The following is a 27,973-nucleotide window of genomic DNA, read 5'->3' on the forward strand; positions in this document are numbered from 1 at the left end:
TATACAGCAACTTTTCCAAGGATGAACGGCTGAAGGAGGTTATGCCATTTTCTTTCCAAGAAAACCCTAAAATTCTAATTTGAATTCTAATTTGAATACAAATTTACTTCTTAGTTTCATCAGGAACTAAGCAGATAAATTAATTAACCTCACAGGCATATACAGTTTTAGGAACAAAACTATATGTAAAGTAAGATATTACATGAAAATTTTGTTCTAAACTTTGCATATATTTATAGAGAGATCACAGTTTATACAGAAGATATTTTTAATACATGGCATTCTAACAGTAGGCTTAGGAGAAATAAAATCAGTCAAGTATTCTAGAGCAAAAATTGAATCTTAGCAGAATTACTCGTTGATGCCATGAAATAGTCTTTAATTTTTATGTTATCCACAGTGATAAATATATTACAGGCTCTCAAAATGTATTGTTCATTCACTTAATAATAATGGCATGTTGTTTTGTGTTGCTTATAGAATGGTGTATTCCACATGAATGTAGCAAAGTAGCTCCTATGTTTATATATCTTAATTCCCTTTATTTGAGATTACATGTAATTTCATCACTCCTGGCATTGTTATTTTCTGAGGATAAGCAATAGTTGACTCCACTCCAAATGTTTGTGACATTTATACATGGCTTTTATTTATACTTTTTGTTTCAATTTTTGCCAGGATGATTGGAGGAACATGGGATAATTGTGAGAAGGTAGGCTGGGATAAGACCTAACTGTAGATTCTTTTTCGTGATTTAGTTCTTCTAGGTAAGGTTATTAAAGACTGAAACACTTCAAGTCTTGTTTTATATCATGTTTTTACAGACTGTTAAAAAATGACCTCAACAAGCACAAATACAAATAAAACAATTCATATTCATTTCCACAGGATTTATTGTAATGCTGTGTTTTTTGTTAATTTTAGCAAGATTAATTTCAATATGATTGATGATTACTATGCCATCTGAATAATGTTTAAAAAATGGATTTCAAGTTCTGATCTCTCAGATATGTGCTATTATCTCTGGCTACAGGATTTAGAACATAAATAACCCTTACCTATTTTTTTACTTTAAAAATTAGGAATGTCTTAGACAAATATTCAGAAGGTGAAAATGACATTTTAACTAACATATTTGTGTATTAATTCATACAAGAAATAGCAATTGAATATAGTAGGCACTCAATATCCACAGGTTCTACATATAGGGATAACTATGAATCCAAAATATTTTTAAAAAGAATTGAAAATAAAAATAAAAATACAATATAGCAACTACTTACATAGTATTTACATTGTATTGGTATTACAAGTAATCTAGAGATGATTTAAAGTATATAGCGAGAATCCCCCACAAACACTGAGGGGCAGCTATATTTGTTTTAAACAATGTACTGTTTTGTAATACCATGTGGGCTATGAAAATGAAAATTCAGCATAACTTCAAAGAATTTTTAGCGGACTGGGAAAATATAATATGTTCAAAAATAATTATTGTACTGCCGAAACCAATAAGTACATTAAGAGAGATAAAGATACATACTATTTAATTTTAAAGTAATTCTAATCTCTGGGGTGATTTACAGAAATTTCATAAAGAAGTTACCAGTACAATGAAGTCATTAAAAATATATGAATATATGGAAACATAATCAAAATAACGGCTTTTTCAGGCAGGGCAGGGAATCTACAAAGAGCAAAGACACAGTGAAGAGAAATCTCAGGAAAGGTTTGGGTAATAGAAAGAAGTTTACTTTTACTGAAATAAAGTTTTTGTGGATGTATAGTAAAAGAAAGGTAGAAAGTTAGATTGGAGTTTCACAGATTGCTAAACTTGAACACCAGTTTATTCAGTAAAAAATAGCAAGCCATTAAAGATTTTCAAAGTGGAAAAATATGTAATCGGACCCATGCTCTAAGAATATAATTTTGACATTAGAAATTGAAGCAAAATGGAGAGACATGGGACTAGAAACAAGGAGAGCATTTAGGAGAGGGTTCTTGGGAATGGTTCTGTACACTCAAGCTGCTGCTGGCAGAGGCTAAATGCCACAGAGGCTAGAGGGGAGGAATCAGCTAACCTTTGATTATGGAATAAGTTCACAAAGGTGACCATCCAGTGACTTAGCAGGACTGACCCTGAGAATAACTATGTAATTTTTTTTAATGGCAATTGCAGGAGAAACAGGTTTATGTGAGAGAAATAGGGACGATGACCACTTCAGACATGTTTAACTAAATATGCTATGTGAATGCATCAAGCTTGTAATATACATGAGGAACTTTGGGGTTGATCCTGGGGTTATGGGCATAATGGTGAGCGAGAGGGACTATGGAGGACTTAGCTAACCCATAGGCCGCCTTTTCCATTCTCATTACACACAGAAATTTTATAACTTTTAAAACATATCACCTAGCTCAGAAAAAAAAAAAAAAAAAGTCTCAGGTTTCATCAATGAAAATGTGGTAATCATGTAGGCTGATACCACAGAAGCATATGAGGTATTTATCCCAGAAAGAGTACCTAGTAGTGTGGTAATGGGATTTTAATATCTACATGAGAAAAATTCGATGTTCTGCTAAGGTATGAATTTGGAACTATGTCTTGGGGTCTGGCAGCACCTCCTTGCCAATGCACAGTTATTGAGATCTATGCCAGCTATTTTTATGGGTTGTGGATTTGTGACACATGAGTGTTGTGGAAACCCAAATTGAGAAATTAAGGTAGAAATTTGTTCAAGAATTGATAAATTCCACAGGGTAAGGGCAGAAAGCAATCAGATTCTTTTGATAGGATCATTTAAATAATTCAAGATGCTCATAGAATTCCTACAGAAACTAAAATCACCATGAAAAGGCACTCACAATAAAAACTATAAAGCACATGAGAAAACAAGCTAACTTAAGACAAGGAAAACAAACACAGGAGACAACAGAAAAAAAAACTATAGCAGAACAGAAGGTAACAGAACAACCTGAAAATGATTAGAAATTAACCATGTGAAATGTTCATAGAGGCAAAGGAAGACCATAAGAACAGATCTTTACAGAAAACAAAATTAGTATTTGACAAAACGAAACATTATAAGTGGAAATATATTCATTAAAATACAAAAGTGAATGGATTAATTGAACAGCAGATTACATGTAACCAAAGGGAACAGCAGATTAAGTGCAGCTTAGCCTGCAATTAAGATTTGAGAAAATTGTAAGAATGAAGCCCAGAAAAATAAATTAATAGAAACTGTAAAAGTGAGGTTAGTAGACAATGCCTAATAGAATTTCCATCTGGAGTAAACAGAGAAAATAGATATGAGAAATACATTTGAAAAGGTAGTACCTTGAGAATTTTCTAGAAATTAGGAAAAGCACTAATGTTAATATTGAAGAAGTATAGCAAATCCTGAGATAGCTAATAGTAAAATGCAGATGAGACAGAAACAGATAAATCCCAAAAACAGTAGAGAAAAAAATAGATTACCATAAAAGAATTAGCTTGACAGTAAAATTCCTATCAGCAATAACTGAGACCAAAGACAGTAAAATAATATATTCAATGTGCCAAGATAACTGTCAACATAGAATTTTATACCTAGTCAAACTATTGTTCAAGAATGAAGATGAAATAAAACCATTTGCTAACAAAACAGTCTGCAACATCTACCATTCAGACTCTTGCTGAAAGAACTACTAAAGTATTCAGTTAAGTCAAAAACATTGAACCAGAAGTAAGGGATAAGATGAAAAAAATAAATGGAGCAATAGGAGTTTGCAGCTTCAGAAAAGTAGAAATTATTTGGAATGGGTCTGGATAAAACTTAACCACCAGGCAATCAAAGCTGAACAAAAATATTATGGCATAGTAGTGAGGAAATTCCTGAGATTAGTTAGATACTGTCAGGTCTATGTAATACAACTTTTTACACAAAGGAATCAGTAGGGCAATCCAGGTGACGCAGTATTGCTAATAGTTGAGTGATTTTTGATGTTGACAGTATAATAGAACTTTAAAAATTATATAAAAGAATATATTGGTGGTTGGATTTCATTCCCTAGGTTTCTGGTTTAAATGTTTTGGAACATATCCTAAGCATCAGTGTTTGTCTTTTTTAAAGCACCAAGGTGATTCTGTGCAGGTAAGGTTGAGAACCACTGTAATAGATTGTTAGAGAAGAGCAGAAGTCCAGAAGCTGGCTTTGGCCACTTGTCAAAGAGGAGAATTCAGTTCATATTCATGACGGTAGAGCCCTTTTCTCACTCAGGAAAAGTAGCTTGACTTCTTTAGAAAGGGTTGGCAAACTTTTTCTGTAAAGTTCCAGATAATAACGTTTTAGGTGTTGTGGGTCAGATGATTTCTGTTGCAACTGCTCAACTCTGCTGTAGTGTAAAAGCAGCCGTAGATAAGTATGCAAACAGATGGGCATGGCTGTATTCTAATACAATGTTATTTGTAAAAGAGTGATAGGCAGAATTTGGTCTCTGGGCTTTAGTGTACCAACCTCTGCTTTACAATGTTAAAGTATACAGTTAAGGGAACATAATTGAGAACCATTGCTTTAGCTTTGGAGAAAGTAGTCCCATGTGTGACTAGATCAAAGCAGTGTTCCCTCACAAGATAGGGAAGAGCATATGAACATGAAATGCAACGGAGTGTGAAGATCGCAGAGACAGAGGCATGGAAATGTCCTGGAGGGAAAGTGTGAATAAATAAAAATGCCCACATAGAAAGTTAAGGTTCCATCAATAAAGTGGTAGCTGTGGCCAAATAATAATTTAGAAATGCAGAGAGGTTTGTTTTATTTTGCATTTGTTTTATTTTGGTTTTCACATTTAGAAGGAGAACATGTAAGTAAATAGCTTGAATTTTCCATTTACTCACATCTAGATGCTTTGGATTCAAAAATCAATGTATTTATATATTAACATGTCATTGTAATCATTACATTTGTATTAAAACTTTTTCTCCTTTTCCATCCTTAGCCACCTTCTCCAGTGTTATGTTCATTTAAGAACATTTTCACACATCTTGATTAAATTTACAGATTATCTAAAACATAAACTTAGATTATAGTGATTGGAATAGCAGAGCGATGAGCTTCCTGTTCAGCACAACTTTCAAATTTCACTTGAATTTATCCCCTTTTATCCTTTCCTATCCCTCATAACTGCTTGAATGGCTTATAAAACTACTTAATACTAAAACATATTTTAATTGACAGTTTAACACTTCCATAATTTCTGTAACCTAATTTGGTTACATCTTCGAATCAATGGCTATGTACTGAATCATTGAATATGTATTTTATTTTTCTACTCCAAAGACTGTTAGGAATTTCATAGTGCATCTTCCAATCAATAGCATATTAGAATTAAAGAAATAGGATATTATCTTGTGTTTTTGCCTCTACCTTTTCTCTGGCATCTGCTTCCACTGCCCCCACAGAGTTATATCTCTGGGAAAGAAATCTGATCTTGCCACTACCTTACCTAATAATTTTCAGTGCCTCAAAACAATTTTGAGTAATCTCAAAGTCCAGACAACTTGGAATGGCATTCAAAGGCTTTGCTTTCTAAACCCTTTCATATTGTAGCCCCTGTATTCGATCTCCAGCCTCATTTCCCACCATCCTTCTATCTTTTATGTAGCTTGCTTCATTCATTCCTAAATATCATACTCATTATGCATTATTTCAATACAAGAATTGTAAACATCTCTGAAGTAAGTTTAATAAAATGGTATTGATGTTGAGCTGGAAATAGCTAAAGCAGGCTTTTCCTAAAGCTTAATTATTTAAGATTGAAATGTATCTTTGTCTTTGCAGGAAAATCTTGACTTTTTATATTAGAATGAGTTACCGAAGAAGCTTATGGAATATCTTTATTCTGAGCCTTCTAAACACATTAGACACTCTTCTGTTTGGAATGATTTAGGTAAACCCATGAGAGAGGGAGAAAAAATGAACTCTGAGGCTATGCCCAGTTCCAGGACCTTTGGATGATTAATGACTGTATCTAAATGAGGCCAAAATATCCAGATGGGAGTAAGAAGAAAAATTCAGTTAGTCTTCTACATGGTCTCCCTGTATGTTTCCAAAGACCTGGATATTTAACAGTTGGGTGTATGTAATTATTTAAATAAAACCATATATTTCACTAGTATTTTCTGCTTTGAATGTTAATATGTTGCTATGGTATGAATAACTTTACCAGATAATCGCTTACTAATTATTCCCATCTGTCATCGAATACATGTATCAAATTGTAATTATTATAGAAAGATAAGAATGTGAGTTGATTGAAAATGCTTCAAACTTTATTTGGTTTGGTCTAAGGATAAAATAATAATAAAGCAATAGTGCAAAATAAATTTTCCTGATGCAGTTTTGACTAATTCTTGTTATAAAATGGAAATGGCGTATTTACCATATGCATATTTATAAGGCTCTATTTTTAATCTAGGTATGTGTCTTGTGCTCTGGGCTGTCCATATGAAGGAATTATTACACCGCAAAAAGTGACAGAAGTAAGCTACATCTCCAGCTTTTTTGGTTTATGGTAACATGATATATATTATTTTTAAAAGTGGAGTTTCTTACTGTTCACTGAATCTGCTTAGCATGAAGCCATAGATTAAGAGATGAGCCCTGAAGACATATTTGATCACTTAACTAATAGTTCATTTTAACACTGAAGTCCTATACATTGGCTATAACTTTTCAACGTTAAGGGACAGTTGACTCCTACAATTTGGGTGCTCAAAGGTGGAAGGGATGAAAGTATGAATTTTGTTTTTCTGTGGTTATAACATAGTGAGTGGCCTTTGCAATTTCCATCAGAATGTCAGGGCAGTTTGAGGAGAAACCCTTAAACTTTGCCTTGGTTCTTAGGTAGCATCCCTATTTTTCTCCTGCATACTTTGGCCCATTATATCAGAGTATACACCACTTTTGTGTTTTTGTCCTTTTGTGATCCTGTAGATCTTACTGCTGTGATTAAGTTGCTGTTATTCCAGAACAATTTTACAACAATAGATTATAGTCATTAAGGCCCTGATTACTGAAGTTTATTTTCTTCCTGTCCTTTATTATTTATGTATACCAATGAGTACAAAATGCACTGTCTTTGAGATTATATTAGATTGTCTCAGACATTTATTTGTATATAAAGTACATTAATGTAGACTTGTTTTTAAGGTTAATTTTGACAAATTTAGTAATTTGTCAAAAATTTGGCACCAAAGCAGTGAAGATGGCCTTATAAGAAAATCCAAATTTAGGCAGGATAAACTTCCAGTTTAACTAAAGCTATTCCTCTTTTGTGCTTTCATTTGAACTTTTGGAATCTACTGCAGATTTTTCAAATGAAAGCTATCCTTTTATCATTATTTACACAAGATCCTTCCACACAGAGGCACATATACTATAAAATAACCCCATTCATATTTTGTAGATTTTCACTTGCATGGGACCCTTCCAAGGGTCTGACATTAATTTGCTTTCACAATTGTATATATATTTTTTAAAGAATACCTCCAAAGGATATGACTTCAAGCTGGCCCCACAAAACTTTGATCCACCTTTGCTTACCAGCAGACTTGCTTTCTTCCTTTTGCTATGCACCACATAGGAGTGAACCACACACACCTTGGGTGAGGATCTCCATTTCTGTACCCGAATGCCTAAGGTGCTACTGCAGAGTCATGTAACAGGAATAATTCAGGGCCAGAAACCTTAAAGGGGCCTTTTGTGTGATTCTAATACATTTTGTGCTTAACTCACTCTCTTCTCTCTGAAATTACTACTTCAAACTTTGATTACTCTGTTCACAGTTTGGTCCTTCCCCTCATTGTCTCCCTCCCCAGTTTTTGCTTTCTCATTACACTGTCCTTTGCATTTAGCTTTTTCCCGACCTGGAATATTCTTTGTGTTTTATATGTCAGCTGCCTGGAAGCCATTAACATTTGCATTTGATATTCTTCCTAGTACATTGTTCTCAGATCCTTCCTTCTCACTCTCTTAAACGAGTTAGCAAACACTTTATAATAAAGCTTACTTTATTTCAAGTTGTCACATAGGTTAAACTCGTTTCTTTGTTTGAAAATTCTTATTTTAGCCAGTATTTATTTATTCCTCAGTAGGGTTGACTAAGATCTATCCTCACTTGACTTAAGGATCTGTATTAACATGAGCCATGTCAGTATTCATTTCCCCATTATATCCTGGGACCTACCACAGCGCCTGCTATAAAATAGGCATTGAAGAAATACATATGAAACGAATGAATGAATCAGTATTATTTGCCAGATTGTGTATCAAATGACTTTTATACATTCTCATTTCACTTTTACAACCAAACACATCATTATTAAAATTGTTTTTATCTTTTTTTTTTTTTTAAGAACAAAGTAACCAAGGCTTAGAAAATAAGCTAAAAGAAGGTGTTTTGTTGTCTGTATTCTACAGATTAGGGATTGAGGCTTAAGTAGGCTAACCTTCCGCCCAGTGTCACATGAGTAGGATGAGTGGGAGCTGAGATTTAAATTCAGGTTTCTCTGATTCCCGAACACATGTCTTTGTCAAAATACCATGCTGCCTTTATGCATTCATCTTGCTCTTTGAAAGTAACATTATTCAGCTTGAAGAGATCTTGCAATTTGCCTCAAAGTATATATATCTATGAGCCAGAAAAATTAGGCCAGAAATATTAAATGACTTTACCAGTTGCAAAGCTACTTAAAGAGCTGAACTTAATATAGTTGATCCTTGAACAATTTGGAGGTTAGGGACCCCACACTCCACACGCACAGTCAAAAATCTAGATACAGCTTTTGCTCCCCAAAACTTAACTACTAATAGATTACTGTTGAGTGGGAGCCTTATAGATAATGTAACCCACCAATTAACACATATTTTGATTTTCGCTATCTTGAAACGGTGGGCAAATGTAGCTGGAGACCTCAATCTATGGTGCATATTGAGCAATTCAGCTTTCTCTTATGTCATGACTTTTTTCTGCTTCTTGGGAGCACTTCCAGCATCACTAGTTGCACTTCTTATGAGTTTCATGGTGTTAAGGTTTATGGTATTGCACTAAACATAATGAAAAACACCTAAGAACTGCAAGACATCAATCACATTGTACTGTGATATGCAATTTACTGGAGAGATGAACTGTTCATATAGAGATGATTAGCATCACCAGGATTTTGAGCTCACTAGAATAGCACTAGGAGGTGGCTACAAAATTATTACAGTAATACAGTATGTATCACAATTAATTTTATGCAGTTATGATTTAGTATTGAATTACATGTACATTTCTCTTAAATGAGCATGGCACTATCTGCAGTCTGTGTGCATGAGTTTTGATAAATTTCAACTTTTAAAAATACATTTGTATTATTTTATAGTAAATGAGAAAAATAGATTAGTATTAATATATATTTTATATATTCATGACATACCTTTTTCTTTTTTTGACATTTCTATGCTATGGGATTTGTCTGCAAGTTTTTTCAAACTGTTGAAAATCTCCAAAAAAAATTTAATGTGGTAATTAAAAAAAAAAATTCCTGTACAAGTGGATCCAGAGTTCAAACTTGTGGAGTTTAAGGGTCAGTTGTATAGATATTTTTTGACCCCTAAACTAATAGCTTGAGAAATACTACTTCCAAAGTAAATCTGTAATGCTTTGGTTTGATTATAGTGTTGAGAAACATATTTGACATTGTAGCTTGTAATTTCATATTGGAACAAATAGCTGGATAAAAAGATAAGGTAGATAGGACTCTAAGGCAAACTTGAATATTAGAAAAAGGTAATTTCAGTAATATCAAAGTCTTTTATAATGTTTAGAATAAGCAAAAAAAAAAAAAAAGACCGGAAAATACTTTATATATTTTTCATGGACATTACTGGTCTTAGTTGTAATTTTTTACCTTTAGATGATGTTAGTTGTGGCACAAGAGGGTTTGAGTCTCTTCATTTCCATTATTTTACTAGCACTTCACCTTTATCAACAGGTGTCTAAGAGATTGTACAGCATGGGTTGTTATGAGATCTCTCTAGGAGACACAATTGGAGTGGGAACTCCAGGAAGTATGAAAAGAATGTTGGAAAGTGTGATGAAAGAAATCCCACTGGGTGCTCTTGCTGTTCACTGTCATGACACCTACGGACAAGCCTTAGCAAATATCCTTACGGCTCTTCAGGTATTTTGTACTCTTTGTGTGTTATGTGTGTGCATAGGGTGTTCATCTTTATCTGTAATATAAACATACTGAGAGTTGTATTGTTACAATTTTTATAAAATATTATGAATCTAATTTTAACCAGTGTCTTCACATGACAGGTACTTGGGAAATATTTATAAATTTCACATTTTTTAGGGCAATGAAGATCTCTTATTAATTTGATTTGATAAAATCTGTAATCTGTTCTTTTGAAAAGTATTAATCTTAGCAGAGTTATGTCTGCTTCTCTTCCCATATTCTGTCAACCGTAACATTTAATAGACTGAAATACGATGGCAGTTTAAGCAGTGCAAAACATAAAAATAGTAGACTATCATAATCATGAAACTAATGCTTTGGTGATTTCATGCTCTATGATGGGAAGATATGGTGCTGAAATATAGTATATTTTGCTTAAAATGTTTTCCTGATGTTGGCAAGCTTACTTTAGACAGAACTTAAGTTTTTTAATTAAGTATATTTCATTATATGATAAAGTGAAAAGATCTAGAAAGTTGGAAGACTACGAATTGCTTATTACATTCTGTGCTATTTTAAATGTATTCATTTGAAAGAATAGATATAAGTGGCATTAAAATAGTATTATTTTAAAATTAATGTCAGGTTCTTAAATGCTGCTAAAAATGATTTGTTTGATATTCTCAGAACCCAAGATTTTGACAACTAAAGATAAGACTATATAAAAGTTTTCTGGTTGGAGGCTGAAAACCAATATGTAAAGCTTAATATCACAGTCCTAAAGTATACAGTTGGTTGGCAGAAGTTAAAAAACAATAGGGATATCAAGTTCCACAAGGGCTTATTTTGACTTTGTAACATATGTGTACAAATCCTTATTTATTGTCTGGAAGCAAGAAAGGAACATTCTATTGAATCAGAGAAAAGAGAAAATGTTATTTCATGGTCTTTGGGGCATGGGAATTTTTACAATTTTCCTTCCCTATGTATTCTAGTTTCTGAAACAATAGAAAACTAGGCAGCACTTCAGGATCCTGTGTTCAGCTGCAACTGGAAGTTATTAAGTGTTTCTGAAGGGCGCTCTCTCTCTCTCTCTCTCTCTCTCATTTCTCTGTATGAATATATCTTCTATATTTTAATACTTTGAGTAATCACTTATTTGTGTAGCGTACTTATTATAGAATGAATGACAGTTTAGCTCTTCAGGATAAAGGGCTATAGAACAAGATATGGGACCTCAAACTTCTGCTTCTGGACTATATCTGCCTCTTGAAAATGCCCAAGTAAGAAAACATTGCTGATACCCCAATGCAGTTTGAATGGTTAAGGAAGGCCTATCTGAAGAAGCAATTGTTGAAATCATATCTAAAGAATGAGAAGGAACTAATCCTAAAATGGTGTGTATGTGTTGTGTGTGTGTGCACGTGTGTGAAAAGAATGTTTTAAGCTGATGAAACATCATTTGAGCAAAAGTCCTTGGGGAAGGAGAGGATTATGTCCTAGTAACTAAAAGAAGACTGATATATTCAGATAAATTAAGGTTTATGAAATTTGCTATATTGGTTGAACTGCATTGTCTCTATTTTCTGAGAGATTTGGACTGAAATTCTCGTCCATTTTTCCATCTTATAACAGCCATACAGGGGACAGGAAACAACCTTGGGCCCAAGCAGATGAGGAACATGAATGAGAATATATGTAAGGGCAGAACTCCCCAAAAGACCACACCCCCAGTCAAAGGGTGAATCAGCAAAAGATCCACCCCATAAAGGGAGAGAGCAAGCATATTCACATCTTATGGCTTGGCTATGAGTAGAGGAGAAATAGGACATATCTCTTTATACTACACAGTGTTTTGTAGACCTTCATGTGGGTTTAGGGTTCAAGTTCACATACCTGCAGAACTGGAAAGACCTAAGCAGATGAGTTACTTTCAAATGCTTATGGGTTAGTAGCACTGCAGGTGCCAGAAGAATATTCTTATAAAATATATATTAATATATAATATATGTATATATTATATACATATATGTATTATATATTTATATATGAATATATATATTTTTTTAAGGAACAGATCTTCAGCTTACACTAAACTATTTGAGATCTGTGTGTCTGTGTGCACGCGTGCATGTGTGTGTGCAGGGGAGAGATTGATACTGCACCCCTCAGTGGCTCCTGTGATAAAAGAATGTCTGTCTAAGTGTCAGGATCTAAGGATCTGTGTTTTCTGTTTTCCTACCATGTGCAGAAGCTCTATTGTGTCCATGGGACGCTGGGGCAGAAGGGAGGGAAGGGGCCTTGGAAAGCAATAGTATACTCTGCGTTACATTGCCCCAGAGCTTAATTTACAGCCACAGTGTAAATACATGGATAAGAGAGTAAAAGTGGCTTGCATAATAAGCAACATTGATATAAGGCCAGAGAAGCTACTATAAATGAGTGATTGAGAAAATGGTCAAAAAGCAGAGATGTAGAGCTTTCTGTCTATTCCACCGTCAGCGGGCATAGAGTTCGATAATGCATTGACATCATAAGAAAGATATAGACACAACTGCTTTCTTGAAACTGTATGTAACTGAGACAGTGTTCAAATGTTTTGAAACGTTTATGTTTATGAAAGACAGCCACACGTGGTACTGGAATGTCACTGCAAACACACATGTGGACTGGTCCTGAGTGGCGCTGAGTGAGGTGTTCACTAGTGCTCTCTTCTCACCCCTCTTCCAACAACAATAAAAACACAATGAGCAGGTTTAACTTTAGAGGAGAAGAAAATATATTGAAGGAAACTGTCAGTGTTTGAATAGAAGGAGAATCAGGGAAAATCTAACTTCATTATGAACGGGGCCAACCTTGGCTTTAGGAAGCAGAGGCCATACTTCATTTTTTAAAAATGGAATCTTTGAAGTGGCTTCTAGTAAGATTGGTGGTGGATGTGGACTAGATATCATTTGCTTTAATTTAGGGGTGGAGAAGCGGTTTACAGCGCTTCAGACTAGAAGTTAATATTAAGGCAAGCAGACATGTAATAAGTGGAAACTTGGCCACAATGATAGGAAACAAATGAAAGTTATAAATGGAACGTCCCCCTCAGTCTGGAAAGCACACACTAATAGTGTAGTAGAGGCATCTAAGGGATCTTTCTTGGGTTCCTGGGTTTTATTGTTTTTTTTTAAATTACTTAAATATATGATTTATGGGACCAGAGATGGTTGTATGGAATTCAAGAATAATTATCATATTATTTAATATAGAGAAATTATTCTGAGCATGTCGATCCCAGTGTGGGATATTTATAATCCCTCAAAACCAAAAGAGCAAGAAAATGAGGTGCCAAAACGTACAGCAATTTTAGTCACGGAAGAAATGGATGTGACCCAATATACTTTCTTAATTTTTAATGTAAAAATTTAGCTTCACCCTCTGCCAAGTACCTAAGTAAAAGGCCAGTTAACAAACTGTTTAATCTAATTAATTTCTCAGCCTCTATTTTTCTCCACTGAAATGAGGAAACAAATGAGATCCAATACTGAAATAACAGCTACACATTGATTGGTAGCACAAAGACAAAGAACAGGCAATATTTGGATTTCTTCTGGAGAAGTACTATGTGCCTTTTCTCTTAAACTTAATAAACTTTAATGTGCCTTTTCTCATAATGTTTTTCATATGCTTACTGTTCTCTTTTAGAAAAACCAAATTGTTTACCTAATTTTTACATCAAAAGCTTTCAGTTTTTAGATTGACTCTTAACAAACCATGTTTAAAAGCCTCCAAATAGCAAATCTTTCTTCAGAGAATGTCTTTTAGTTTCTCAAGAAGAAATTTTAAAAATTCCCATTACTAGCCAGATAAACCTCTTTGTTTCTCAGTTCTATATTTGTAAGAATAGATATATGATGTCTACTTCCCTGAGTTGTGCAAAACTGAGATGAGATATAGAATTTCTAGAATGATGTCTTGATAACAGTACACGTGGTTGGACTGTTGGATTTTCAAGTGTGTATAACCAAGTTTCCCAAGCCACAGAAGTCTGAATGAACAAAGATGAACGAAGTGCCTTTATATGTATTTTTACAAGTGGTTGGATTGTTTATATCAGTGGTAAAAAATGGGTAAACCTTCTAATGCTTTTATTAGTTTTAGTTCATCTCCAACATCTTTTTATTAATATAAGCATCTCTCTGACTTTGGCAATAGGTGATCAATTAGTTTTTGTCTTTAGGGATAATATAATCTTCATCTATTTCTAGATATCCACAGGTATAATGGATAGTTGGAAAAAGCTGTTTCTGAGCTACAAGAAATTTTAAACTGACATTCAGTTAATCAACATTTAAAAATAACACATATAAAAGTTCTGATTCTACTGTAATAAGCTAAAAATGAAAGTAGTTAATCTTCATGCAACAGACTATACTTATCATAAACTTGAAGCTCACCAAGAAAGTAAACACATCTAAACCCACCCTGCCATTCCCACAGCACTTCATCCATGCTGATCAAATGGACAAGTAGTAGAAAAATTGATTGTCAAGTGTTTCCTGAGTCAGAAAAGTAAAAAAGAATGAACACTGGGTTCATCAGTAGAAGGGTTTTTTGTTTGTTGATTTTCTTTTTAATCACAGTTTAACAGTTTTTTGTTTGTCGTTGTTGTTTGTAAATCATTGTTAACACACTTAACATCAGCACAATTAATTTATGTTGGTAAATTAATTGGGTAAGGGTAAAGGGTAAAGGATAAAAGGGTAAGCATAGGGAATAACATACACTGTGATCTTCATTCCCACAAGTCACAGCTCACTGGACCAAAGAAACTCTTTAACACATGTCCGACAGTTATAACATCTTTTTGGGATCCAGAGGCTGAAAAGGTCATAGGCAGAGTCCTGGAGTTCAGATATACACAGAGAAGTAAAGTCGAGGCTCATGAAACTGAGAGATTACAGGATGGAGAATATACCTGGTAGCTTTTCACTTTCCATGGGGCCAAGTGTTGTAGTTTTCTGCTTCATATTCTTAAAATTCTCCAGTGTCCTCCTAACGGGTACTTCTATTTTTTCACTGACTTTTCCACTATCTACAGAATACAATATTGGGATAATTGCATTTTCTCATATGCAAAAGAATTGTTACATTAGAAGATAAATCAAAGTATATGCTCATACCATTTTCATGAAAAATTTCTTAGATTCAAAACAAATATAGTTAATCAAAATATTTTGTTTGCTTTTCTTGGCAATTTTCATTAAATTAGCGTGATTATAGTAATTCCAAAAATTAAAGATATGGATGTTTCTTTGTTTTTATCACTAATTGCACGTAGTATGACATTAATCCTAGGTTTCAGCTGTTATTTTCTTCAGATACAATAATGCAAGTTTAAAATCAGTACAACTCATTCTGGTTAATTTTTACCTTTTAAAAAATAAACATTCTTAATTTTAAAATGATTTTTTCTTGTGTTATCACCTTCGAGAAAAGAAAGCCTTGAAAGTTCAAGGCTGTAAATATGAACTTTCACTTGAAAGTTCATATTTACAAGGAAATTTTATGCACATACACTCTTGCCCCTGAATATAATGTAACACAGACTTTTCCTTTGGAACACTGGTTTGAATTGACCAGTGTTGTATTGAACATAAACTATTATCACATGACTGGCTTTTTTTTAGCTTAATGTAATATAACCAGTTAATGGTTATATGCCCAGCCCTTAGACACACCACCCCCAACACACACAATTAGAAGCACTTATAACTCCAACAGCTCAAATTCAGGAATCTCTTAGCTTTATTAGTTGAATAACTTTCTCATATATTGCCAAAATGTCTCTAACTCTGGGTTTAGACTAAATAGAAGTAATATATATTGTTTGATCACAGTGACTAATTCTTATAAAATTACTTCTCAGTTTAGAATACCAGATATATTTCATAGTATCGGTGAACATTAGGTTAAATAATGAAAGCCAATGGAATGGAGGATGTGGAGAATTTAATAATTTTAATTTGTTCCAAACAGTTGGAACCCTCTTCTAGAAGCAACAAAGTTTTTTTTTTCCATTTACTTATAAATCTGTCTTCAATAGAGAGCATAATATACAATATAAATTATTTCCATCAATTGTGACCATTTATAATTATTTTATGAATTATTTAAAAATACTAATTTAACCAAAAAATGTTTGTTGGTTATCTTCTGTGTAACAGTCTCTCTGCTGTGAGGCAAACTGGTTAACTTAAAAAAAGCATGATGAAGCACCATCCTTTTCCTCCACAATTTTTTCATCTATCAAATAAAATGTGAAAATCATGTCAAATTGCATAGTCAAGAAGTCAAGTTATATTTATCCACATTCTAAATTTGTTGTACTGGCTTAACTTTAAAAACATGTGTAAGTATGATTAACTGTAAGAATCATGCATGGCTTCATACTTCTACTAAAAACTTTTCAGGTTAAGTAATACTGTTTTATAAAAATTGTGTCTTTTTCTAATGGAACTTTTAACAGATTTCCCAAGAAATGTAAAAATCATAGTACCCTCTGTCCTCCTAGCCCAAAATTATGTTATACATTTTATTTTCATCCATTGTATTGAAAAATTTTCTATTCTGCTTAACAGTTTATTTACCTTATATACGAGTGTATGTTTGTGTGTGTGTGTGTATATATATATGCATATGTCTAATTCAAAGAGTGAAGTGGTCTAGTATTAGGAAGGATACATACAAGAGTAAGCTCAGGTTACTGACCTTGGAGAGTTTCCAGTAGGAGCAGGGACAAAGTTAAAGTGTCATAATAACCCAGGGGAGATGCGTGGAAGCAAACCTGGGATGAGATATTTCTTCTTTTTGTCTTTTTTATTTATTTTTTTTAATTTTTACACTGAAGACAGTAGACAGCTACTGGAGATTTTTAATCAGGGATCATTTGATTAATGCTTTGTGTTAGAGAACTTAATCTAAATTTTATGTAGAAGATGGACTGTTATGATTCTGGGTACTGTAAAGATCAATGATAGACTGGATTAAGAAAATGTGGCACATACACACCATGTCTGCAGCCATAAAAAAAAGCATGAGTTCATGTCCTTTGCAGGGACATGGATAAAGCTGGAAGCCATCATTCTCAGCAAACTATCACAAGATCAGAAAACCAAACACCGCATGTACTCATTCATAAGTCGGAGTTGAACAATGAGAACACATGGACACAGGGAGGGGAACATCACACACTGGGGCCTGTCAAGGGGTAGGGGGGTAGGGGAGGGATAACATTAGGAGAAATACCTAATGCAGGTGATGGATTGATGGGTGCAGCAAACCACCATGGCATGTGTATACCTATGTAACAAAACTGCACGTTCTGCACATGTACTCCAGAACTTAAAAAGTATATATAAAAACAAACAAACAAAAAAATCAACAAAACCAACAAACTTTTTCTAGACTGACCAGGGCAATTAAGCAATAAAAATAAATGAAAGGCACAGAAATTGTAAGAAAAGGTCTGAAGACCAGAGACCCAGAGACTAAAGAGAACACTACTGCAATAGTGTTGCTCCTGGTGAAAAATGGTGAGGGGTGCTATGGTCTGAATCTTTGTGTTTCCAAAATGTTTATGTTGAAACCTAAATCAACCAGTGTGATGGGATTAAGAGGTGAGGCCTCTGGGAGATGATTAGGACTCCCCTCATGAATAGAATTAGTTCCTTCACAAAAGAGGCCCAAGGGAATTTATTTGCCACTTCTGCCATGTGAAGACATGGTAGGAGGAAAGAAGGTGCCAGGCACCATCTACAAAGCTAAAAACAGCCCTCACTAGATACCGAGTCTGCCAGCACTTTCATCTTGGACTTTCCAGCTTCTACAACTGTGAAAAATAAATCTCTGTTATTTACAAACCACCCTGCTTATGGTACTTTGTTCTAGCAGCCCAAACTGACATGGGGGGGAGATAAGGTGGAGGAATCATATGAGAGAGGTTATTCCCATGCAGAAGCAGTGAGAGTAAGAATTGCTTGTGAGTGTATGTAAGGTGAGGGTGATAAAAGATAAAGGTTTAGGAGAAGGACAGTGAGTGATGACTCTAAGGATGCAAGTTTGGAAAATAGGTGGATGTCATTAAAATATTGACCTTTCCAAGGCATTGCCAGTTTTATGAAGACAGATGCAGAGACCCGTTTGCTAATGATAATAATCCATATTTTATGAGTTCACCTTCCACAGGGTCACAAACATGCTGCAGAGCTGCCCTCCAAAATATTGTGGGAATAATTTTTAGATGTATCTCAGCCTCTTGAGCAAGTAGACTTCTGGAAGGCCTGCCTGCCAAATAAAACAGTGTGTACTATGAAACCTACATTTTACATCTACTACTTTATTGTTGACCGAAGCAGTTGTAGTGGAGTTTATTGGCTTGTTTTCCAATAATTATTGGAAAATTTTTTTTTTTTTTTTTTTGTTTTGAGATGGAGTCTCGCTGTGTCACCCAGGCTGGAGTGCAGTGGCCCGATCTCGGCTCACTGCAAGCTCCGCCTCCCGGGTTCACGCCATTCTCCTGCCTCAGCCTCCCGAGTAGCTGGGACTACAGGCGCCCGCCACCTCGCTCGGCTAGTTTTTTGTATTTTTTAGTAGAGACGGGGTTTCACTGTGTTAGCCAGGATGGTCTCAATCTCCTGACCTCGTGATCCACCCGTCTCGGCCTCCCAAAGTGCTGGGATTACAGGCTTGAGCCACCGTGCCCGGCCGGAAAATATTTTTTAAATATTTAGAAAATATGGAAAATCACAAAATATAGTTACTTGTAATTCTACCACAGAGGAAACATGCTAAATTAGTAAAATTAGTATTAGTATATAAGTATTACATATATATTCATAGACTATAGTCTATACACACACATATATATTGTGCATGTGTGTGCATATAGGTTATAGGAATAAAGAGGTGCATGTTTATTTTGTTTAATATACTATGATTAGCATTCTTGTTATTGAAACCTTTCCAGACATGATTTTTAAAACCAACATAGCCTACCCTTACATGTGTGTATGTTAAATGTGTATGTTAATTTAACTGATCCCACTTTTGATTGGGAGCAGTTATTTTAATATAATTTTAATGAACATTCTTATTTCTAATATTTTAGTCATCTTACTTAGAATGTATTTTCAGGGAAAATGTAGGATCATTAGAGGTTTTTTGATATATTATGTAAGTCAAGGGTTTTTAGAAAGGCTATTTCCAGCCTATACACTCACTAGGTTTATATAATATTGACAAATTCAGCAAACCTCACTTAGAGATGATATTATAATGTAAAATGTATGCCAACTCGATTTGCATCTGATATGCCATTTTAATTTCTATTTGCATTTGTTTTGTGGGGCTGAACAGTTCTTTCATATGTTTAATGATTATTTGTATTTTTTAAATTAATTGTTTTTCTTTGTCTACTCTGTATTAAAATGTTTTTTTCTCACAAATTTTAAGAGCTATTTATATATTATCTCTTAAATATTAAGGTATCTATCTAACATATGTATATATATGGTAGGATTACTTTTCAAAGCTTGCTTTTGTGTTTTAATGCATATGTGCTTTACATTTAAATTTATTAATTTATTAAGAAACACATCTTGAATGCATACTACCATGAGATACTGTTCTAGACACATAGCCATGATGAAAAGCATTGTCATGTCTTCAAGTAGCTCACATTCTGGCAGGGGAGTATGGATGATTAAAAACAACCCCCCCCAATACACACATACACCTAATATAGAAGTACAGTTTAGAGCATATTAATTGGTGATAAAAGCTATGCCAAAAATAAAGAGAAAGTGCAGTAAGATACAGAGGATGGGAAATTTGGAGGGGTGGTGAAAGGGGACAGGTTGCAGTATTAACTAAATGGTCGGGAAGGCAATTTTAAGAAGAGATGTAATGGCCGGGAGCAGTGGCTCAAGCCTGTAATCCCAGCACTTTGGGAGGCCGAGACGGGTGGATCACGAGGTCAGGAGATCGAGACCATCCTGGCTAACACGGTGAAACCCCGTTTCTACTAAAAAATACAAAAAACTAGCCGGGCGAGGTGGCGGGCGCCTGTAGTCCCAGCTACTCGGGAGGCTGAGGCGGGAGAATGGCGTGAACCTGGGAGGCGGAGCTTGCAGTGAGCTGAGATCCGGCCACTGCGCTGCAGCCTGGGCGACAGAGCCAGACTCCGCCTCAAAAAAAAAAAAAAAAAGAGATGTAAGGGAAGAACAGGAGAAGATGAGGGTATTACTTCACTTCACAACTGAGAATAGAACATTTCAGTCTAAGGGAATAGTTAGTCAGGATTCTAACGTGTGTTCAACAAACACCATGTGGCCAGTGTGGCTGGAGATAAGTGAGTAAGGAAGAGAGTAAGAGAGGATCCTTGTAGGCTGTTGTAAATCCTTTGGCTTTTTCTTTGAGTGAAATGGAAAAAAAAAAAACCAGGGTTTTGAGCACTCCTAGCTTGCATTTCAAAAGGGATCATTGTGACTGCTCTTTTGAGACTAGACTGTAAGGAGGGAGTAAAATAAGAATCAGGAGGCAAGTTAGAAAGAATGCAATTGCAACAGTCCAGGAAACAAATAATGATGGTTTGCTTAAATGTGTTAACTATAGAGGTGGTGAGCATATTCTAAGTATATTTTTAAATTTGAATTGATTTCATGATGAATTAGATGTAGAGTTTCTAAAAGGGAAAGAAAATGATCACAAATACATTCAAGTCTTCACCTGAGCAACTGGAAGGATGAAATTGCCATCAACCAAAATGGAAAAGGCTATGAGTGGACAATATTTGCGGGCAAAGGTTAGAATTTCAGTTTGGGGCATGTTTTATTTGCGGAATCTGCTACACATCTAGATGGAGCTTTTGAGTAGACAGTTGCATATAAAAGAATTGGGAGGGGGTATGAAGTCTTCACTGAGGATATAATAAGCAGCATATCGGTCATATTTAAATCCAGTAAACTGTACAAAATGATAAATGGGGCACCGAGACATTCCATCCTTAAGAGATCAGAGTAGTTTGAGGAGATTGAGAAATAGTGATTTATGAAGTAAGAGAAAACTGAGAGTCTTGAGCCCTGGAGTCTAAAAAAAGGGTTTCAAGAAGAAAGAGGTGTTAGATGCTATAAATGGGTCATGTATGATGAGGACCAAGGATTGTCCACATTATCATCCCTTTATGGCTTCTGCTTTTGGAGTTATGCTTAGAAAGAACTTTCATACTCCAAGAAGTCATACATGACTACCTATCTTTTCCTTGGCTTCATTTCTTACAATAAAATATTTAACCCAACTGGACTTTATTTTTATTCAAGGTGCAAGATAAGAATCTATTTTCTATATAAATACATTTTTTATCCATTTATTACCTAACACATTGTTTTCCCACTAATACAGAATGTTCATCCATGACACATACTGTGTTTAAATTGGGTCTCTCTCTGGAATTTCTATTCTGTGATAATAAGAGCTGATATTAATAATTTTTAAAATGTCTTACCTGAGTTATTCTATTTTGTCCTCATGACAATGCCATGAAATAATTTTTGTAACTTTTTTATTTAAAAAAATGACATAACTGTAGCTTAGCAAGGTTAGGGAAGTTGTCCAGTGTTTCCTACTTGAAAGACAGTAGAACCAGGATTTCAACCCAACTCATCTTGTCTCTTTCCATCTCTTTAGTCTATTTATTTCGTGCAAATGCCACACTTTTAATGACTGTGTCTCTTTATTACATTTTAAATCTGATATAACATGATGCCTTAGTCCTTTAATAAAATCCTTCTTCGTTGGGCATGGTGGCTCATGACTGTAATCTCAGCACTTTGGGAGGCCAAGGCGGGAGGATCATGAGGTCAAGAGATCAGGACCATCCTGGCCAACATGGTGAAACCCCATCTCTACTAAAAATACAAAAATTAGCCAGGCATGGTGGTGGGCACCTATAGTCCCAGCTACTCAGGAGGCTGAGGCAGGAGAATCGCTTGAACCTAGGAGGCAGAGGTTGCAGTTGGCCGAGATTATGCCACTGCACTCCAGCCTGATGACAGAGTGAGACTCCATCTCAAAGAATAAAATAAAATCCATCTTGATCATTTATATATGTATTTCATCTAATTGAATTTCAACTAAATTTGTTCAAAACCACATCCCCCAAATATCCATTATATTAAATACATAATTTACAAAGAATTGACTTTATGATAATATTCAGTCATCCCATCTAAGAAACTGGTGTATTTTTTCAATTTATTCAGGTTATCATTTGTATAAAAATGAAATCTTTGGTTATTTATTTTCCTATAGGAGGCCCATGATTCCATAGATTTCTTCTGATTGGGATCATTGTAATATGTGTTTCGCTTATCTTCCTGATTTGAACTGTATCTTCCTTGAGTTCTATCAGTCATTCTTCCCTTCATTCAAATTTTTTATAGCATTCTTACATTTGTATATAAAAGTTTAAATTTATTTATATTAAGCATATGAATACCTTGAGAAATTTCTTGGGGGGAATCTTTCCTTGTGGGATATGGAAAATATTTTCATGACATCAATTTCCTGAGGTAAAAAAAGTTGAGGTTTGAAGAGGATGCTTTGAGAATTAGATTCCTTTTACTTTGATCTCACAGTAACTACAGATAACTAAATAAAGCTCACATTTCTTAGTAAAATGTTTTCAGTTCAGTAAACATTCTTAAAGGAAACATTTGCTTCAGTAACCAAAACCCATGGCTTTCAGTTGAAGGTCCAAGTTAAAAGAATACTGTTTCTATTCTGAAAGGAAAGAAAATGTTATTTATTTTTCTAAATAGACATTTTGGAACACTTTCCTTTGAAAATATACAAGGCTTTATAGATAACAGACCTTAGAGTTATAAGTGTTAATACCCACTTCAACTGTAAGGGGGCCAACAGTGTAATTTTAAAAGAATATCCACAGCTGAATCCACTAAAAATATGAAATATTAAAAAGAAGGAAGACTATTTTTATTTGCTAAGATGTAACTTCAATAAAGAGGTGAAGGCAACTTCTTAAATTTTACCCTGATTCATTATTGCCCCATTTGCATTCTTTTTAAAAAAGACATAGAACTCCCTAAGGATTAAGGATATACCTAAAACCATGTTAATTCAAAATACTTGTGATTTACAAATATTAATGTTTGCCAAAGTGGTAATAGTGTTTGTTTGCTTACTTAAAATCATGGTGTCTTATTGTAGAATCAGAGTATTAGAAGTGTATTTCTGTCTCAAATTCCAAGTGAGTGAGTTCATATAGGTGGGAAGATGTGACTACTTTATGAAGAAGTGGAAATAAAAGCACTATTTTTTTGAGGAAATTCATATGTTCACTGGGTAAAAAATAGAAGAAACAGTAAGAGAGGGGCAGATGAAGGAGGAGCCTCTCTTGAGCATTTAACTTGAAATGTTCAATTGAAAAAGAACACTAGTAAATAAATATCTTATGGCAAATATTAATACTGCTTTACCCTTTGGTCTTGGTGCACAAGGGTAGGTAGGTAGATAAGTACGTAGGTAGATAGATATATAGATATAGATAAGATTATTTTCCAAAATTGTCAAAATTCATATTGAAATCGTTTTATTGTGAATTTTAATTTTAAACTTGTCTACAAAGCGAGTTTATGTTATTGCATGGCAAAAAAAAAAAAAAAAAAAACAGATTGGAACTAATTTGCAAGTAGCCCCTTAAAATAGGGCATGCCTTCACTAGCTTACACAGACTGAGCCTACTCTAAGAGTGTAGATCTCACTTGTCTCTTGTATCCCACTTACTTATTTTTCATTTTCGGGGGAACATAGTAGTTATATATATTTATAGGACACATGAGATATTTTGATTCAGGCATACAATATATAATTATATAAGGATAAATGGGGTATCTATCACCTCAAGCATTTATCCTTTCTTTGTGTTGCAAACATTCCAGTTCTACTCTTTTAGTTATTTTTAAATGTACAATACATTTTTCAAGACAGGGTCTCACTTTGTCACCCAGGCTGGATAGCTCACTGTAGCCTCAACCTTCCTGGCTCAAGCCATCCTCCCACCTCAGCCTCCCAAGTAGCTGAGACTACAGGCATGACCACCATACCTAGATAATTTTTATATTTTTGTAGAGACAGGGTTTCACAAGTTGTCCAGGCTGATCTTGAATTTCTGGACTCAAGCAATCCACCCACCTTAGCCCTCCAAAATATTGAGATTCTAGGCACGAGCCACTGTGCCCAGCCTGCAATGAATTATTGTTGACTGTAGTCATTTGTTGGACTATCAAATACTAGATCTTATTCATTCTCTCTATATTTGTATACCCATTAACCATTCCCACTCCTTTTGACATTACCCTTGCTAGCCTCTGGTAATCATTGTTCTACTATCTCTATGAGCTCAATTGTTTTAATTTTTAGCTCCCACAAGTAAGTGAAACTAAGTGAAGTTTGTCTTTCTGTGCCTGGCTTATTTCACTTAACATAATGACCTCCAGTTCCACCCATGTTGTTGCAACTAACAGGATCTCATTCTTGTTATGGCTGAATAGTACTCCATTGTGTCTATATACCACATTATCTTTATCCATTTGTCTGTCTATTGATGGACACAGGTTGCTTCCCAATCTTGGCTATTGTGAATAGTGTTGCAGTAAACATGGAAGTATAGATATCTGTTAGATATACTAATTTCCTTTATTTTGAATATAAACATAGCAGTGGGATTGCTGGATCATATGGTAGCTCTATTTTTACTTTGAGGAATCTCCAGACCACTCTCTGTAGTGGTTGTACTAATACACATTCTAACCAACAGTGTATGAGAGTTCTCTTTTCTCCACATCCTCAGCGGCGTTTGTTATTACCTTGAGTTAAAGCCATTTTAACTGGTATGAGATAATATCTCATTATAGGTTTAATTTCTATTTGTCTGATGATCAGTGATGTTGAGAACCTTTTCATATGCTTGTTTGCTGTTTATATGTCTTCTTTTGAGAAGAACTTTTCAGATCTTTTTTCCATTTTTATTGGATTATTAGATTTTTCCTATAGAGTTATTTGAGCTCCTATATATTCGGGTTATTAATCCCTGTCAAATGGATAGTTTTCAAATTTTTTCTCCCATTCTGTGGGTTGTCTCTGTTGTTTTCTTTGCTATGCAGAAGCTTTTTAAGCAGATGAAATCCCTTAAAATTACATTATTTTAAGTTGATGTAATTTGTCCACTTTTGCTCTATAGCAAATAACTTTCTTGAGTATTACTCAAGAAAGACAAATCTAAGACCTCAAACTGTGAAACTACTAAAAGAAAGCATTGGGGAAACTCTCTCACTTATTTAACCTCTGCAAGCATTTGAACCTGTTTTAAATTTTTGAAGAAAAAAATGTTGGTAATGGGGATGGGAAATGGTACATTCATAGAAAGAATTCTGAGTTTCCTAGTAACCCAAGATCCAATTAGAAAGACTGCCTTCTTTAGTAAGCAGAGGAATTCTGGATTCGATTAGTGGGTACTGGACTTCGTAACAAATCCTGTTGAACTGTGGTAAGCTAAAGTGAATAAAAGCAATCAGCATGCACACACATTTGCAATTAACTTTCTGCTTATCCTTTAAATCTTCAGGCTTTCACATACTGAAGTCAAGTTTTCTTTTTTCATTCTAAAAAGGAAATCATTAAATGTCTCTAAGTGAGTGTTTACATTGTTCTGACCTACTGTGCTAATATAAAAAATGAAAAATGGATATAAAGGAAAATATAAAGAGAAAGAATACGATTAAATGAAGATCACTCGTGATTACATAAATGAAAAAGGTAGGATAAAGGGGCAAGTGATTAGTAATTGATTTGTCTGTGAAAGTGATTCAGGAAATTTATTAAACTGTCCAGATTTTATTAGGATTCCATATTTTAAATAAACCACATACCATAGTTTCAGATATATCCTACCGCCTAGTATAATACAAACAAAATAGGCAGCACCAAAATACAAGCATAAAATAAGGAAAAATGTGTAGTTTATATGTGTCTAAAGTGCTGTGGTTAAGAAAATAGGACTAGCAAAACTGCTCTCAGCAGATACTAGACTGCCCGACAGTTAAAGTTCCCATGACAGGTGTGGAAAGGCTGCCACAGGACTTCCTGTTGCATAGTAAATAGTCCTTGTATGAAGCCCCAGCCTGGTGAGGATGGTCCCTATCTCCATAAACTCAGTCTTTTCAGCTGTAAAATGCACGTGTCAACTAGGTGATGAGAGATTTCTTTCAGCTTAGACTTGGTTTAAGATTAAAACTACTTAAAGCTGTGCATAGTTCAATTCACTGGCAGATGGTAGGCAAAAAAAAAAAAAAAAGAGAGAGAGAACAATTCAGAGGCACAACAATGCTGAGAGCCATAGTATTACTTTTTATCTTTCTTTTTTTTTTTTTTTTTTTTGAGAGGGAGTCTCACTCTGTTGCCCAGGCTGGGGTGCAGTGGCGCGATCTCAGCTCACTGCAACCTCCACCTCCCAGGTTCAAGCCATTCTCCTCAGCCTCCTGAGTAGCTGGGACTACAGGCACGTGCCACCATGCCTGGCTAATTTTTTGTATGTTTAGTCGAGATGGGTTTCACCATGTTGTTCAGGCTGGTCTCGAACCCCTGACCTCAGGTAATCCACCCACCTCAGCCTCCCAAAGTATTGGGATTACAGGCATGAGCCACCACACCCAGCCTTCCGTTTTTGAATTTAGCTAGAAACATAATAGTAAAGAGTACATTTCTAGAGAAAGATTTCTTCCTTGATATCTTTAATGCATCTATTTAACATGAAAAAAATTACGTGAGATTCTCATCCAATCAGTACAGTCCTATGTGAGAACAGCCTAAATAAAAATTAGTTTGGTAATTAGCTCAACAGGGTGTCCGCTGCAAGTACAAACTTTGACTCCACATAAGACAAGGAGACTGACCTGAAGTCCTCACTAAAGATTTGAGTGTTTTGCTATATTATAGACAACATAAATATATATATGAAAAATGTTTAGGTATCTACATGACTACTCATCCATATCCATATTTGTTTTCAGGTTTCTGCTAACTATTTTCATCTTTAAGAATTAGTTTTTGGATTATATGCAATATTTTGGTAATACATTTTTAATTATTTTAAAGCATATATTTCTTCCTTTGTAATCTATGAATCCAAAGAAGTCACTGCTCAGTAAATGTGTAAAATTTCTACCATGTCAAAATTGTAGGATTATTCATATATACTATTTTATTTGTCCTTTCACTTCTCTTTTCCAGTTTAAAATGTCTGTAGAAAGTAAGTTACGTTTCTTACCAAATTCTGTTCGAAAGTCTTTATTAATTTTTGGTAGAACTTTTAATTCTTTCATGAGCCACTTCACAGTATCTTAATTTTGATGTCATATGGAGAGGTGAGAAGGTAGAGGGAATGAAAAAGGGCAAAATATTGCAGATATAGCAGAGATCAAAATGTAACAGATTATTGTGAAAAGGTTATGCCAACATATTTGAAACTTAGATGTAAAATTTGTGAAATTATATGAACTATGAGAAATAAAAAAAAGAAATGTAACCTCACTGAATCAGTAGCTCACATATTTTTCCACAATAAAAAGTGAGTCAAAACAATCACAGGCCCGGCACAGTGGCTCATGCCTATAATCCCAACAATTTGGGAGGTTGAGG

The 27,973-nt window shown here is 34.5% G+C and overlaps 1 protein-coding gene across 4 annotated transcripts in view; it reads left to right on the plus strand.

The window, feature by feature from the left end:
- HMGCLL1 (3-hydroxymethyl-3-methylglutaryl-CoA lyase-like 1) overlaps positions 1-27,973 on the plus strand; it is a 146,935-nt gene that overhangs the window by 75,999 nt on the left and 42,963 nt on the right. For 3 of the 4 annotated variants that reach the window (XM_011960191.1, XM_011960192.1, XM_011960193.1), the window contains 2 exons: positions 6,460-6,523; positions 10,022-10,210. In XM_011960191.1, the coding sequence (XP_011815581.1) occupies positions 6,460-6,523; positions 10,022-10,210 (253 nt within the window). The remainder of the gene's footprint in view (positions 1-6,459; positions 6,524-10,021; positions 10,211-27,973) is intronic. The other variant, XM_011960194.1, reaches the window with a different exon arrangement.

This window comes from Colobus angolensis, unplaced genomic scaffold (genome assembly GCF_000951035.1).
Source record: "Colobus angolensis palliatus isolate OR3802 unplaced genomic scaffold, Cang.pa_1.0 Scaffold51, whole genome shotgun sequence".
Classification (NCBI taxonomy): domain Eukaryota; kingdom Metazoa; phylum Chordata; class Mammalia; order Primates; family Cercopithecidae; genus Colobus; species Colobus angolensis.